Source organism: Corvus hawaiiensis, chromosome 1 (genome assembly GCF_020740725.1).
Source record: "Corvus hawaiiensis isolate bCorHaw1 chromosome 1, bCorHaw1.pri.cur, whole genome shotgun sequence".
Classification (NCBI taxonomy): Eukaryota; Metazoa; Chordata; class Aves; order Passeriformes; family Corvidae; genus Corvus; species Corvus hawaiiensis.
In genome coordinates, this window is record NC_063213.1 from 13558827 (window position 1) to 13572819 (window position 13993).

Sequence of the window (13993 nt, forward strand, 5' to 3'; positions counted from 1 at the left end):
GCTACTGATCTTGCTCTCTCACTCTTATTTTTCGGGCCAGTTATGCAAGACCCCATTTCTGTAGTAAATTGAGGGTAGGCCAGTGACAGCAGGATGCTATTATAAAGGAGATTCTGCTAACCCTGTGCCTGTTCATTCACTCAAAAATGTTAAAGAGCTTTTGAAGTCAATGAAAGCTGCGCAGATAAAGTTGTGTTATCTTTAGATTTCCATCAGTACATAATCAGAATACTCCGAGTAGTGTTGTTTATTCTAAATTTTGAGTGTCTCTGCCTTGTTTAAGCAAAATTGCGGCTGAATTTACATGTGATTTCTCTTTGATTCTGCAAGTTAAGAATTTAACCCTAGAATCATGAGTAGAGAATAACAACTTTTTGTGCTTCTTGTTTCTGCCATTAACAGATTAACACCCTGGAGTTAATGAAGAAACATCTTCTCCAGGTCCCATGCAGCAAATCTGACAGCAAAACCTAAGAATGGCAAAAAAATGACTCAGAAATCTGATTCTTAGTATTTACAATACCATGATTGGTATGCCCTTTTCCCCCCCAAAACCTTTCTATCAAGTTAATTTTCAACTATTGCCATGATTTTCTCTGCCACAGTGTCAGCTTCTTTCTTTGTGTTCCGTGTCTTCATTCCCAGTATCCCAGGAAAACAGGATGACCTTGAAACAATTTGTTGTTACTCATAAGTGACTTGGCAAAACACATTTTGAGCATAAGGCATTCTTTTCTTTTAACAGCTTAAAATAACTACTTGAGCCACCAAGCTTGGGAAAGTATTGATACTGGGAAAAAAACCCATCATGTAACAACCCATGATTATTTTCTGTTAAAAAATTCAAAAACTTCAGTTCTTGAACAATGGGCGCTTGATGTCATTTATTGTTTGGTAGTGGTTTTTTTATTTTAATTATGCTTTTAGAGATTTTATTACTGAAATTCTGAAAAATTGGTAAAAACAGAATGTGTCCATTTAGACCAGGTTTTTTTGCATTAACACTATTGACTCATTACTGGGATGGCCACATGATGATTTTTAGGTCTGTCTTGCTGATGGATCTAAAATAGAAAATCAGAGTATTTACACAGCCTTTATTCCCAGCTGGTATTTAATGAAGACATATTTGAAAACAACATACTCAAAATATAAATATTATCTTCTGTCAAAGAATGGAATTTAAATGCTTGTAGTGTTTCTAATAGTAAACTAAATTTTAATTTAACAATGTTTATGATTGTGAGACTAAAATCCATGGAAGTGAGTAAATACAGGTCATAATATATGAATATTGGAACATGCATTTTTCAATCCCTAATAGATATTAGATGTAACTAAATGTTGTCTCCCAACTGTAATTCTTAGTTTTTCACCTCTTTCAGCACTGTTCTTCAAATTGTTAATCACATCATCACTTTATTTTTTCTAGCTATGTGGTGACAGCCTTTTAATTCATGATTTGCTGTTTATTTTTGGGATAAATTGCAATATCTCAATTCCTTTCCTGTAATGCTGAAACAGTTGTAGCGATGCACTAAGAACTCCCGGGTAGGAGAGGACTGACATTTGTAAATTCATAAATCAGTTTCCATGGAGATCTGAAGAGCTGCAGGTAAATCTGACTTCTGAAAATTGAATGTTTTGGTGAAAACTGTTCTCTGAGGAATAGTAGGCCCAGGCATGAGTATGATATACTGGGGATGATCATGACAGTGTTGTCAAGAAAGTCATATCTCACAAATGTGCCTGTATTCTCAGCAGACAGACAGACCTGAGCAACAGTGACTGGGTTAGTGCAGTCAAAAAACCTCACAGACTTGGCATGGAATAAGAGGAAGGGTTTTATGGATATGTAACTGGTTGAAAGATGGAAAATAGAGCATGTATTGTTCAATATATTTGCAATTGTTCTGAAAGAAGAGAAGGGAGATTTGAATACTGGAGTGACAAATTCCAGTATTTCGTGGGAACTGAACACTGATGGTGAACGCTGGTCATGAAGGGTTGCAGAAGCATCCAGGGAGTAGACAATATCATGGTGGATATAATATCATTTTGGCAAAAGTGATGTGCTTTTGTAGAGAGGCTGCTTTAACTGAATACACAAACTAATGAGTTCTGAGCTAGCTCTTACATTAGGGGGAATGTTTCTGATTTTGCAGTAGACATCTGGATGCAGTGGCTTACGTGCAAGGTACATAACCAGGTCTAAGAAGGCTTCCAGCAGTTTGCCCTGTCTCTGCCTCTCCCCCATATTTTCATCCCAGTCCTGCTGCTTGGGTCATGAGGGCTCTGGCACTCTTTGGACCCCATCTCATAGCAGAGTTATTCACTCACATGGCAGAAGACTCTTCCTTGCAAAACTGAGTACTTTTCTGCTATTTCATTGATACTGTAAGTTCACCAAAGGACCTGGCAAGCTGAGGAGGAAAGGGAGAGGACTTTCCTGCTGGGAGTGGTTGAGGTATGAAGGAAGAAGGGGAAAAATGGGAACATGAGTGGGCTGAGACCTTCCTTTTCAGTGCAGCAAAGCTGCCAGTGGCTGTGGAGCTGCTGGAGTGGTCCCTGTGGTGCAGCAAGGGGTGGAGAAGAGAAAGGGTGGTGGGATCTCTCTGCTGTGTGTGCTGGTGGTGAGCCCTCTGCTTCCTCCAGCCACAAACCAGGCAACTGAAAAAGATTTTGCAGAAATAGCAAAAAGCACAGAGCAAATGGCAACACTGACTCCAGGTACAGATTAAAGTCCTCCGCCAACAGTGTCTAAATGGACCAGGATCTCAGCCTTGAGAAGACATTGTAAGAAGCAAACCATAGATAGCTGTAGAATCAAAGGTGATATTTAGGAGTGGTTCTTTGTTTTTTACAGTGCAAGATCAAGTGAAACTCTCATAAGAGTAACTGTCTGCAAAAGGTTTCCAAACTTTCCTTGGCCTTAATTTTCATGCTTAATCAGAATGTCTGTGATGTTGATCAAATGCTGTAGATGCTTCACAAAGTTTTGGAGGATATGTTTTTTCTTGAGGTGTCATGGTTTGCAAGCACATAATACTGAATTCTCTGCTTATTTTAACTTAAAAAAGGTGATGCTTGTAAATCAGGGAAATTGGTAATTAAGTAGGATTTCAGTTTGTGAGAAAAAGTTTCTTTAATCTAAACTTTGGTGAAAACCTCAGAGTGTGTTGAAATGATGATGGGCTCGGTGTCTTAATATTAGTAAAACTGAAGATCAATATGTGGCTATGGATAATGACTTTACAGTATTGTAAACATATCACAATTAAGAGAGACTTTGTACTAAAAATATTTAATAATAGATATTTTCTATATCTTGTAATAATTACAGATTCACTGGTTAGATATAGTTGTAGATAATATAAAGCTGTGCTTTCTAATTCTTCACAGTGTAAATCCCCACAAAAATGTGGAATGAATCTAGAATTAGGCCATTATGGCTAATAAATGCTAAACATTCTGATAGCTTTTGGTTAATTTTACCAATATCACTATGTCCTAGAGGTATACTACTCATCCTACAAGAAAGGAAGAAGTTGCAGGAAGCATTAGTTATGGGAATTCATTAACACTACACTCTTACTCCTTGATATCAGCAGGTCTTAAAAGAAATGCTGTTCCAACTTCACAGATATTTCCTAACAGAGGTGGTGAGACTCGTACACTAGAGGACTGACCCATATTAGAGCTTAATTATAGTAATGGATAATCCTGCAACTATAAATTATTCACAGTTGTTTTGTATGTGAAGTAGCGTCATGAATAAAATAAGGAAAAGTTTCTGGAAAAGACCCTGGGCAATGCCTAAGTTTGTGAAAAGGTAGTTTTCCTCCTTGTCTTTCAATGTGGATTAAATCTCAGTGTTAGGTTTGTAGATCTTGGCCCTTTGGATATGTTTTGCTTAATGGAAATCAGTAGCAGCTCTCCAACTCTTGGGGCTCTACACCCTTGTAGAGTTCCTTGACTAATACCTTATGCAAGAGAAACATTCCTACCTCAACACGGTCCTGGTACAAAAGTTGCCATCTCAGCTGTCTGATAAGATTCCCACACTGTCACTAGGATGAGAATTCATTAGTGTTACCCTCTTATCCATTGATATCAACAGGTCCTAAGAGACTGCTGTAACTCCATAGTTGTTTCCCAAGGAAGGACGGTAAGGTTCAGAGTTAGGTACTTTATTTTCTAGGTGATTTAGAAGTTGAAGTTTCTCCTAGGTTTGTAGCGTGAATAGTCTTACTGACAAAGAGAGAGAAGGGAATATTTAAATTAGATTACAACAGGGCCCCAAATGCATTTAATGGGGTGGTTACCTCATGCTAAAGGTTTTTCAGGAAGTGCCTTGGATCCAAAGAGAAGAAAATAATGCTGTCTTTTTTTGGGGAGCTTTCACCAGTCTGACTTTTCAGTTGACTTCCTAGCAGTAGCCCAGAAAGGAAGGAGTTAAGAAGATGCTTTGAAGCTGAAGTCTTCTGCTTCATCCCCACACCCTGTTGGTGTACTTCCACACCCTGTTGGTGTGCAGGGAACTACCTCCCGTTCACCTTTAGCGTGCTCAGCAGGATAGTCACTACGTTTCCAGATTAGCATCACTGCTGAAGCCTGTTTGAGTTTATACAGCAAGAAGGAGTTCTGCCTGCTCTTCAGTGACATACAGCATTGCAGGACCGTCGGCTTTTCATTTTTTCAACCTGTTGGAAGAACTGAAATTGTTCTTCAGTGGGCTCCATTCCTTGCAGGCTCCTAGATTTCCTGTAGGATTGAAGACTGTTTCATACAAGCTTGGTGGGAGCTTGATGATAGTGAGTTTTTATTTTCTTGGGATGCTGTTTCCTTGAAGGTAACCATACTTTGGATGAAATGGCAGACACACCTAAGAGGAAAATTACAAAGAAGTCGTCGTCTTTTTCATATGATCGCCGGAGAGATTCAGTGAAAGTTAGGAGACAGTCCAAGTCTCTTAGCTTTAAGTCTGCTACACTGGGTGCTCAGAAGAGGCAAGCACAGAAAAAGCAGGTTTGTATTTGGATATTCCTCAAAAAAAATATTCTTGCCTTGTAAATTTCTATGGAGTTTGTAAATCTTGCTGTGTTAGTGGGAAGCGGAAAGCAATCTCTGCTGATTTGCAATCTGTGTGTGTAGGTATGTGTATACATACAAGCTTGTGTGCAAGTAAAGCTGGATTATTTTTTCTGTAATATTTCCTAAGATCTAGATGGATTTGTGGTGTTAATTTTATGCTGAGAAAGGTCTGCATCTTTTCTGCTTTTAAGATGTGATTTATGATTTCTACTTTGCCTCAAGGAATTGTTCCTTTAGTGCGATATGTGTCCTGTGAGCTTTCGGTAGTGTTGTCTGTTATGCTGAAAAACATGATGGGTGCTGAAAGTTTTGAAATTATTATTCAGATTACAGCTGTTCCACTGCTCTCCGTTGTTATTATTTTTTTTTTAATGTTGAAATGTACCAGACTGAGAGCTTTAGGGAGTGAAATATTTTACTTATTCCAGAACAGGTAATGCAAGTCAACAGAGGCACCTGTTCTGGTGGGACCAGTTCTTGAGTTAGAGGGAAGTTTAATGCCTTGGCAGTGCTGCTCTGCCATAGTAAAAAACTTTCATACACAGGTCTGTCTTTATATTTTGTTGCTGGGATCTAATTAAATGAAATTTCTCCAAAGAGAAAATGTAGTGTATGCTGTAGTAAATGGAATAAAAAGTGAGTCAGTTAATGAAATATCTTTGTATACTGATCCCAAGTTTAATCTAATACAGGAGTACAGGATCACTGACTGTGATCCATCTCTCACTCTGCACCTGTGTGTAGAGCATACCTTCTTGAAGGGTTTAAAGGAACTTTACAGGGAATTTTTAATTGGCTGTGTACAACATAAAGCATTTTAACACTTTGTAATTAGTGTTTCTGCAAATGCTTTGAAATAGACTAGATTTTCCATAGTACTAAAGTGAATTTCTCGCAAGCAAGTAGTTTTCAGACCCTGACCGTTGCAACTGCACCTAAATTTTGAGGGCATATATCCATTCACATTTAAGAGAATGTAAGTTATTATGTCCAGTGTAAACTTCTGTATGAGATTAAAAACACAATGTATTTTATGTGTGTGAGATCCTATTTGGTTTTATTACTATTTCTCTTGTTCTTGGAATATTAAAATTTCTATTTACATAGCAAGAAGATCACAAGTAAAATATTAGAATATTCCAGCTTATTGTGATTCTTCAGTGTTAATTATAGGCATAGCTGAAGGAATGTTGCTTGAATTTAAGTTCCAGGAGTTTAAATGAGGACATAGTTGAAGAAATCAGGAAAACCTTCAAAAGGTCTTCAAGCTCTGACAATCCCACTGCACCCCCACCCATTATTTGATGTATTTTTCAGAAGTAAAAATAATAAATCTCAATTTTATGAAGATGTAAAATACCAAATGACAACTGTGAACATTCATGTTCATTGGATCTCTTGGGGAACTAAGCTACTCAAATTAATTTCAGAATTTCATTTGTAGGTGCGAATCAGTGAGTACCCCTGTCTTTTGATTTTACCAGACCATAAGGTGCTTGAGCCCTCTCATCTTTTGGATATCTGCCATGGTTACTGTGTGACCTCTAGTGGTTAATGAACAATATGCTCAATTACTTGAATTCATGCTGTTGCTTGCACAAGTCCCGAATGTGTATTCTTGTTGGCTTAATTATTTAATCTTCTAAATTCTATTTTTATTGAAAAGAAAAAAGCATCATCTGCTTTGCCTAAGTCTTTTATGCTGTCACTTCCAGAAAAACTGTTTTGCTAAAAATTCTTATTCATGGGATGTGTATCTGAACTGCAGTACTCATGGATGCAGAATTATGGGAGTAGTTTTAAGAGACTTTTACTACGTTGGCTTGGTTACAGTATGTTAGTGGGTGATACATCTGAAATGAAGCACTCTAGACAAAGGTCCATTTTGATCAACTTTTGTGTATTGGAAAGATTTGAAGAAGGGCTTTTCTGACCCAAGAACGTATTTTCTTCCCTTCTAAATGCTCCAGTTTACTGTAAGAAAAGTTAATTTTTCCTACAAGCTTGGTCTTATTTCAATCTTCAGATCATTATAATTGAGACAAAAACATTCGTACCTCGTCCCTGCCCTCCCCCTCTTCCCACAAGGGCAGCTAATTCTATGTGGATTGGAAATGCTGTTGAACACAAAACACAACTGCATTTGTTACTGTTGAACTTTAAAAATTACGGGTTTGAAGTTACCAAAATCTGATCAGTTTTCAAGCAGCCAGACCTAACTCTGCTCAGTACAGTGTAACTGGTGGTTATGGAGACTTGTTCCAGGCCTGAGTTACTGAGTGAGCACTAGTTCAGTTACAGCATGAGGAGAAATGTTACTTAAAAATGCTTTTCTTTCTTGATTAAGTTCCTTTCTCATTTTTTAAAAACAATTTTCTAATAGATGTTTGACATCTGAGAATATTTAAAACTGTGCTTTGGTCTTTGCTGTTTTAGGAGACAATAGTAGACTTTGCTGCTCACAATATATGTGGTTTTACTTGGGTGGTTCCCTGGAGGAACAAGACTCTGCTTCTGCTTATACAGGCAGGCAAGCCAAAATTATTTTTAAAATGTTTTGGTAGATTGATATCAATCAAAGTCTCTCAAAATCACAATGTGTTGCAAAATCCTTTTCTGCTTCCTTGGCCTTAGTATTGCTGACCTCCCCCTTTTGCAGTTTAATTTCTTTTTTTTCCTTTTTGTGGTAAAATTTTCATTTTGACCTCCCCCCCCCCCCAATGAAAATTATTAAATCATTGGTAAAACAGCAATAAGAATCTGAGAACATTTTTAAAAAACATTTTTTTACATTTTCTTTTTTTTACATTTTCTGAATTACAGTGATATAAGAAAATGTTAAGGCAAACTGGTGAACTTCTCTTGCTGTTCTGTGGGGTTTTTGTTAGCTTAGCTAACTTACTAGAAATGGAAAATCATGATATCCTATCTGATATAGCAATGAACTTCTTTCAAGATAATCTTCCCATCAAATTATTTATTAGCACAGCTCACTTTTCTATTCTGTTGTTTTCCTTAGGCTTATCTGTTTTGAGGTAGAAAATCTGATGGTAATTACATTCACTGGCTGCTGATATTGTCATATGGGTTGATCTGGATAGAAATCCACATTCCAGAAATATGTAGGCTGGTCTTCTCAGGTGTACAAGTATTATGCAATGTAATGTATAAAATATTTGATAGTTTTAGGAGAAGTGGTTGCCTCTTTTTATGTTTTGAGTGAAGAATAAAATCAGTTGCATGAAGTAAAAACTATAAATAAATAAAAATTTGAGAGCAAGATCCTTATGTGCAGGGGAACATAAAAAACAGATCCAGTTTTATTTTTAGCTGTTTTGTGAGAGCCTCTCAAGTCCTATTTCTCTTCGTCATTGCCAGCTGACTGATTACTGGGAGATGGGCTGAAGCCTCAGTGGATTAATTAAGATCTGAAACTGTTTTCCTGATAACGACTTATGTGTTGCATACAACATTTTGGAACTTGGCAAAGTTCCATGCTCATACAAGGCTTGCACACACTGCAGATTTGTGGTTTGCTCACTAATATTCCTATTTTTCTTCCATGGAGTGCTATAGAATTGAGGCGACAAACTTTTTTTCCCTTTTCTTTTGAACTCTGTAATTCCGGAACCATGTGGGGTTCACTGCCCGCTATCCCAGATGCAGAACAATACACACAAAGAGGGTGTTGTTAGAAAATCTTCCAATCCCTGTGTTTAAATATGACTCAGTAGTAGGAGTGTTCCAGATCCCTTGTTACGAACATCTGAAAGCAGGCAAAGGCCTATGAGTTACACTTTCTGCTGCCTTGTTAGAAAGAAACACTTGAGTGGAAAAAGGACACTGGGAAGGTTGGGGATGTGAGGGAAGGGGGTTGCCCAGAAAGGGTAGTGGTTTTCCACATCAAACTTTGTGATAAAGAACATGCATAGTAGATTTGCCAGGGTCGGGACTACTGATGTGGGACAGGTCTGGTGAGCAAAACCCATAGCACCAGCTACCACCAAAGCAAATGATTTGTAATCACTTGAGAAAACTAAGCAGTAAAATTAATTAATCTCAATTAATTTTCAAATATTATTTTTGAAAACCATGGTTTGTAATAACTTTTCATCTAGTGATTTCTTCCTACCTTTTGCAAGAGTTTGTTTTGATGTCTGGGGAATCTCAAATGCCCTCTCTGGGGGAAAGGAAATCAGCTTTAAGTGTGAGCCTGAGGATTTGTTGTGAAAAATCTGATCCTGTTTCTTTTAAAATGAAACCAGACAAGCAAGTAAAGAGGAAAAGCATGTGATGTGTGTAATACTGGGAGATAAGAGTGTGTAGGTTCCTCTGGCAGCTGGGTTGTAGTAGAAAGTTGGCCTAGCAAAGCTTATTCCCTGTGGAGTCTGGGAAGCTGTTAACCATAGTGGTTAGCTATTAATATTAAAACAGTGTTCACAGCAGGGTGAGGTGGGTTGTAGCTGGTGAAGTAGGCTCACCTTCAGTTAAACACAGTAAAATCAAAGCAGAGTGAATGATATTGAGAGGTTTGGCCATTGTGATCCTTGAATGCATGTTTTTCTTTTCTTACTGAGGTTTGTTCATGGAGATTGTGGTAGATGTGTGTGTTGGGGTGCTCCCTACAGCAGTGTAAATCATTGTGCTTTGGCAGTATTTGCTGTGGTGGTGTTGGTTAGTGCCCTCCTTGCTGCTGATTTTTCCGGTGCACTAAGAGAGAAGCTGCCCTCTCCCAGATTTGTGGATTCCTTCTCTTGGTGCCTTGTTGTCGAAGTTGTTATGGTATTACATACAGTCATACCATCTTGAGAAATATTTTGTTTTGTTGTTAAAATAACAGCATGTTGCCAGGAGGTTTTCAAATTTAACTGGTGATTTCTTTAATGCAAGCAAAATATTAGGCTTTATTTTGACAATTTAGAGGTTCATCTGATCTATATTGAGCTATTATTTTTAATTCTGTTTGAGTAATTATTGTTAATAGCTCATGTAAGAGCTAACATGATTAACCACACTTTTGGTTCCTAGAAGTGTGCTTTGTGACAGATTATAGCCGATCTAAGACTGTGGTGGTGCGGCAGAGGACTGTGACCTCCCACCTTCCCTGGCCATGGCTGTGCTTCCCACCTCTCCCTGGCTTCAGCACTGGGAACTGTTGGTTGTGACAGATGGGGTCAGTGTCCTGGTAACCCTGACAGAAAAAAAGGACAGGTCATAGGAGAAGGGGTAATACAAAGGCCTCTGCTGCAAGGAGCAATCTGGATGCTGGGAGCAGCCCTGCAGTCAGCAGAGCTGTGGATATTACCGGAGAGGATGAGTCTCTCTTAGCAAAGCTGGATGAAAAAGGCATTCAGGGGTCCAGCCCTGCTAGCCAAGGGAGCAAAACGGCCAGCTGGGCATTCCATTTGGCAGTGCATGACATTACCCAGTGCTGAGAGGGAGGTGCAGGGGAAGGCAGGTCCTTGTTCTTGCTTGTGCCCATAAAGCTTGTGCTGGTGGTGACCCATCGAAGACCGGGTTAAGCTTGACCAAACGTAGTGTGCTGAGCTGATAGGTTCTGTGTGTGTTCACCAAACTTCTCACAGCTGGAAGTACCGACCCTGCCTTGATTGAATGCTTTTGATCTGCTGTTGAAACGTAGGCACCAAGGAGAGTGAGAAACAAAACACTAGAGCTACAGAATGGTTGAGGCTGGAAAGGACCTCTGGAGGCATCAACTCCAGCTGCTTGCTGCAAACATGTCCTTTGTGGTCTGGATCTGAGCACCTCCAAGGCTGCAGATTGCACAGCCTCTCTGTGCACCTGTTTCAGTGTTTGCTGACAAGGTGAAAAAGTGTTTCCAAAGCCTAATCTGACTTCCTGGTGTTGCAATTAATGTGACTGTTTCATCTCCTCCCACTTGTGGGTCACCTCCCAGAAAATCCCAGCTCTGTTTTCTTTCTGCCCTTCCATTAAGTCACAGATGACAACAACAAGCTTCTCTTTTAGCCTCCTCTTGAAATTGAACAAGCCCAGCTTTCTTGGCATCTCCTTGCAGATCCTGTGGTCCAGCCTCCACCATGCTGGTGACTGTCACAGGATGTTCCAGCTACACTCATGCTGTCACAGCCTGGTCTGCAGGAGCTGCCTTCACCACGGGGGTACACTCCTTCCTTGCCTTCCAAGTGCTGCCCAGGAGGGATCTGCCCACTCTTCTGTACAAACCCACTCAGCATCCAGCTGGCACCCAGCCAGTACTGCTGCACACTGATAATTAACTTAAAATTCTTGGTGGCATTCCCCGATTAGCAAGGGAGCAGCATCCATGCATTTTTCTTGCTGCTTACTGGGCGGCATTATATCCTCAAAATGAGGATGATGCATTTCAAAAGACACTGTTGTCAGCTGCAATAATAAATTTCTAGGTTTAGCCATTCTATTCCAATTAAGGGGGGAAAAGCCTGCCAAATACAAACTAGATGGGACAAAAATAAGAAGAATGATTTCTGGACATACCTACCATAACACTCCATTTCAAAATGCTCATATTCTGAGCATTTTAGCAGAAAGAGAAAATTAGTGTTTTAGTTCCTTTCAGTACTTAAAAGCACGTTTTAAGTCTTATGCCACTGTTTTTGTGGAATGATGATCCTTGCATGGTGTAAAACTTGTGGGAGTTTTTTTGTGCTATATAAGCAATATTTTGACATGTATTTTGAACAGTCACTGAAGTTCTGAGTGAATGGTCTTTGTTTTCATTTTAATACTATTAGAAGAAGTTGTGTTTTAATATTACAGAACTTACTAATGGAAAAGGATTATATCTCATTTCCAACTAAAATGTTGTCACTTCTGTAATAGCAACAAAGTTTTGCTTCCTGTTGTCCTGTACAAGAGTGAGTGATCATTTTGCTTTACAGCAGGTTGACTTCAATATTTCTTGACAAAAAGGAAGGAAAATTAATTTTAATTATCTAAAATATGTCCCCTGGCTCAAAGTATACTTCTTGGATAGAAAGCAAGCAATGTTTTTCTTTCTCAGCAATTTCTGTCACTTGAAGTGTGAATTGATCATGGAGGTAATAGCACATGGGGAAAATCCAGTGGGAACTGTCTGATTTCATATGTGTTTCAGTTCAAACACTTACATTCTTTTGATTTGTAGACTGTAATTTTCACTGACAGTATTAGTGGCTTTTAGAACAGCCCCTGACAGATGACATCCATCTAACCAGCTGCTGCTTAATCTGACTTCAGGCTGAATATTGTGTTATCTGACTAATTTGAAATACAGTAAATATTAATGACTGTTCATCTGCTATTTAAAATAAATAGAAAGTAGTGAGAGAGTGATGCTCACATTTCACGCTTCTGCTGTAACTGGCTTCTTGTCATCTGTGACTGACAGCTTTTCTTCCAGGGTACTTTCTTTGTGGAAAATCGATGTTGTTTTAATTTTCTTTTTTCTCCCACAGGTTTTATTACTCTAGTTCTCAGTATGGTCAGAAATAGTGAGATGTCTCATGTGGTCTAAGTTTAAAACTGAAAAATCAAGATCTTAGTTTCTGTGTCAATCTTAGGAAAATTACCTTTCAGATGAATTAGATGTAGTCAAGAAATGAAAAATAAAGTTAAGAAAATAGCAATAATAGTGTATTACAGATTTAGAATCATAGAATCAAAGAGTCCTTTGGGCTGGAAAAAGCCTCTAAGATCATCAGTTCAACAGTTAACCGAGCACTGCCAAAGCCACTACAAAACCACGTCCCTAAGTGCCACATACACACTTTTAAATACCTCCAGGGATGGTGACACAATCACTCCTCTGGGCAGTCTGTTTTCATGGTTGGTAACTCTTTCTGTAAAGAAATCTTTCCTAAGATCCAGTCTAAAGCTCCTCTGGCACAACTGGAAGCCATTTCCTCTTGTCCTAGCACTTGTTAGCTGGGGGAAGAGACAGACCCCCACTTTGCTACAGCCTCCTTTCATGTGGTTGCAGAGAGTGATAAGGTCTCCCCTGAGCCTCCTTTTCTCCAGGCTAAACACCCCCAGCTCCCTCAGCTGCTCCTCCTAAGACTTGTGCTCCAGACCCTTCACTACCTCTGTTTCCCTTCTCTGGACATGCTCCAGCACCTCGATGTCCTTGTGGTGAGGGGCCCAGAACTAGAAACAGGACTCAAGATTCACCAATGCTGAGTACAGGGAGCCAACCACTGCCCTGGTCCTGCTGGCCACACTATTGCTGATCCAAGTCAAGATGTCACTGGCCTTCTTGGCCACCTGGGCACAGGCTAGCTCATATTCAGCACCCCCAGGTCCCTTTCCACCAGGCAGCTTTCCAGCCACTCTTCTCCAAGTCTGTAGTGCTGCGGGGGTTGTTGTGACCCACGTGCAGGGTCCTGCACTTTGCCTTGTTGAACCTCTTACCACTGGCCTTAGTTCACTGATCCAGCCTGTCCAGATCCCTCTGCAGAGCCCTCCTGCCCTCCAGCAGATCAACACTCTTTCCCAGCTTGGTGTTCTCTGCAAACTCACTGAAGGTGCCCTCAATCTCCTCATCCAGATCATTGATAACAATATTAAACAGATAATAGAGATAAAACTGAGCCCTGGGGAGCACCACTGGTGACTGGCTGCCAGCTGGATGTAACTCCATTCACCACCACTGGATCTGGGCCTTGCCATTCAGCCAGTTTTTCACCCAACAAAAAGCACGCCTATCTAAGTAATGAAAAGCCAGTTTCTCCAGGAGAATGCTGTGGGAAATGGTGTCAAAGTGCTTTACTAAATGGCTTTAGTAAAGCCTTTCCCATATCCAGTAAGCGGTGACCTTGTCACAGAATGAGATCAGGTTGGTCAAGCAGGACCTGCTTTTCATAAAGCAGTGCTGGCTAGGCCTGATTCCCTGGTTGTCATCTAT

The 13993-nt window shown here is 39.6% G+C and overlaps 1 protein-coding gene across 23 annotated transcripts in view; it reads left to right on the forward strand.

The window, feature by feature from the left end:
- The window catches only part of PARD3 (par-3 family cell polarity regulator), a 450644-nt gene that overhangs the window by 53978 nt on the left and 382673 nt on the right, over positions 1-13993 (forward strand). The window contains exon 1 of one of the 23 annotated variants that reach the window (XM_048291383.1): positions 4586-5028. The exons of the other annotated variants lie outside the window; for them this stretch is intronic. Within the exon in view, the coding sequence (XP_048147340.1) occupies positions 4873-5028 (156 nt within the window). The 5' untranslated portion in view covers positions 4586-4872. Of the gene's footprint in view, positions 1-4585; positions 5029-13993 lie in introns of those variants that run through there. 23 annotated transcript variants of the gene reach the window in all.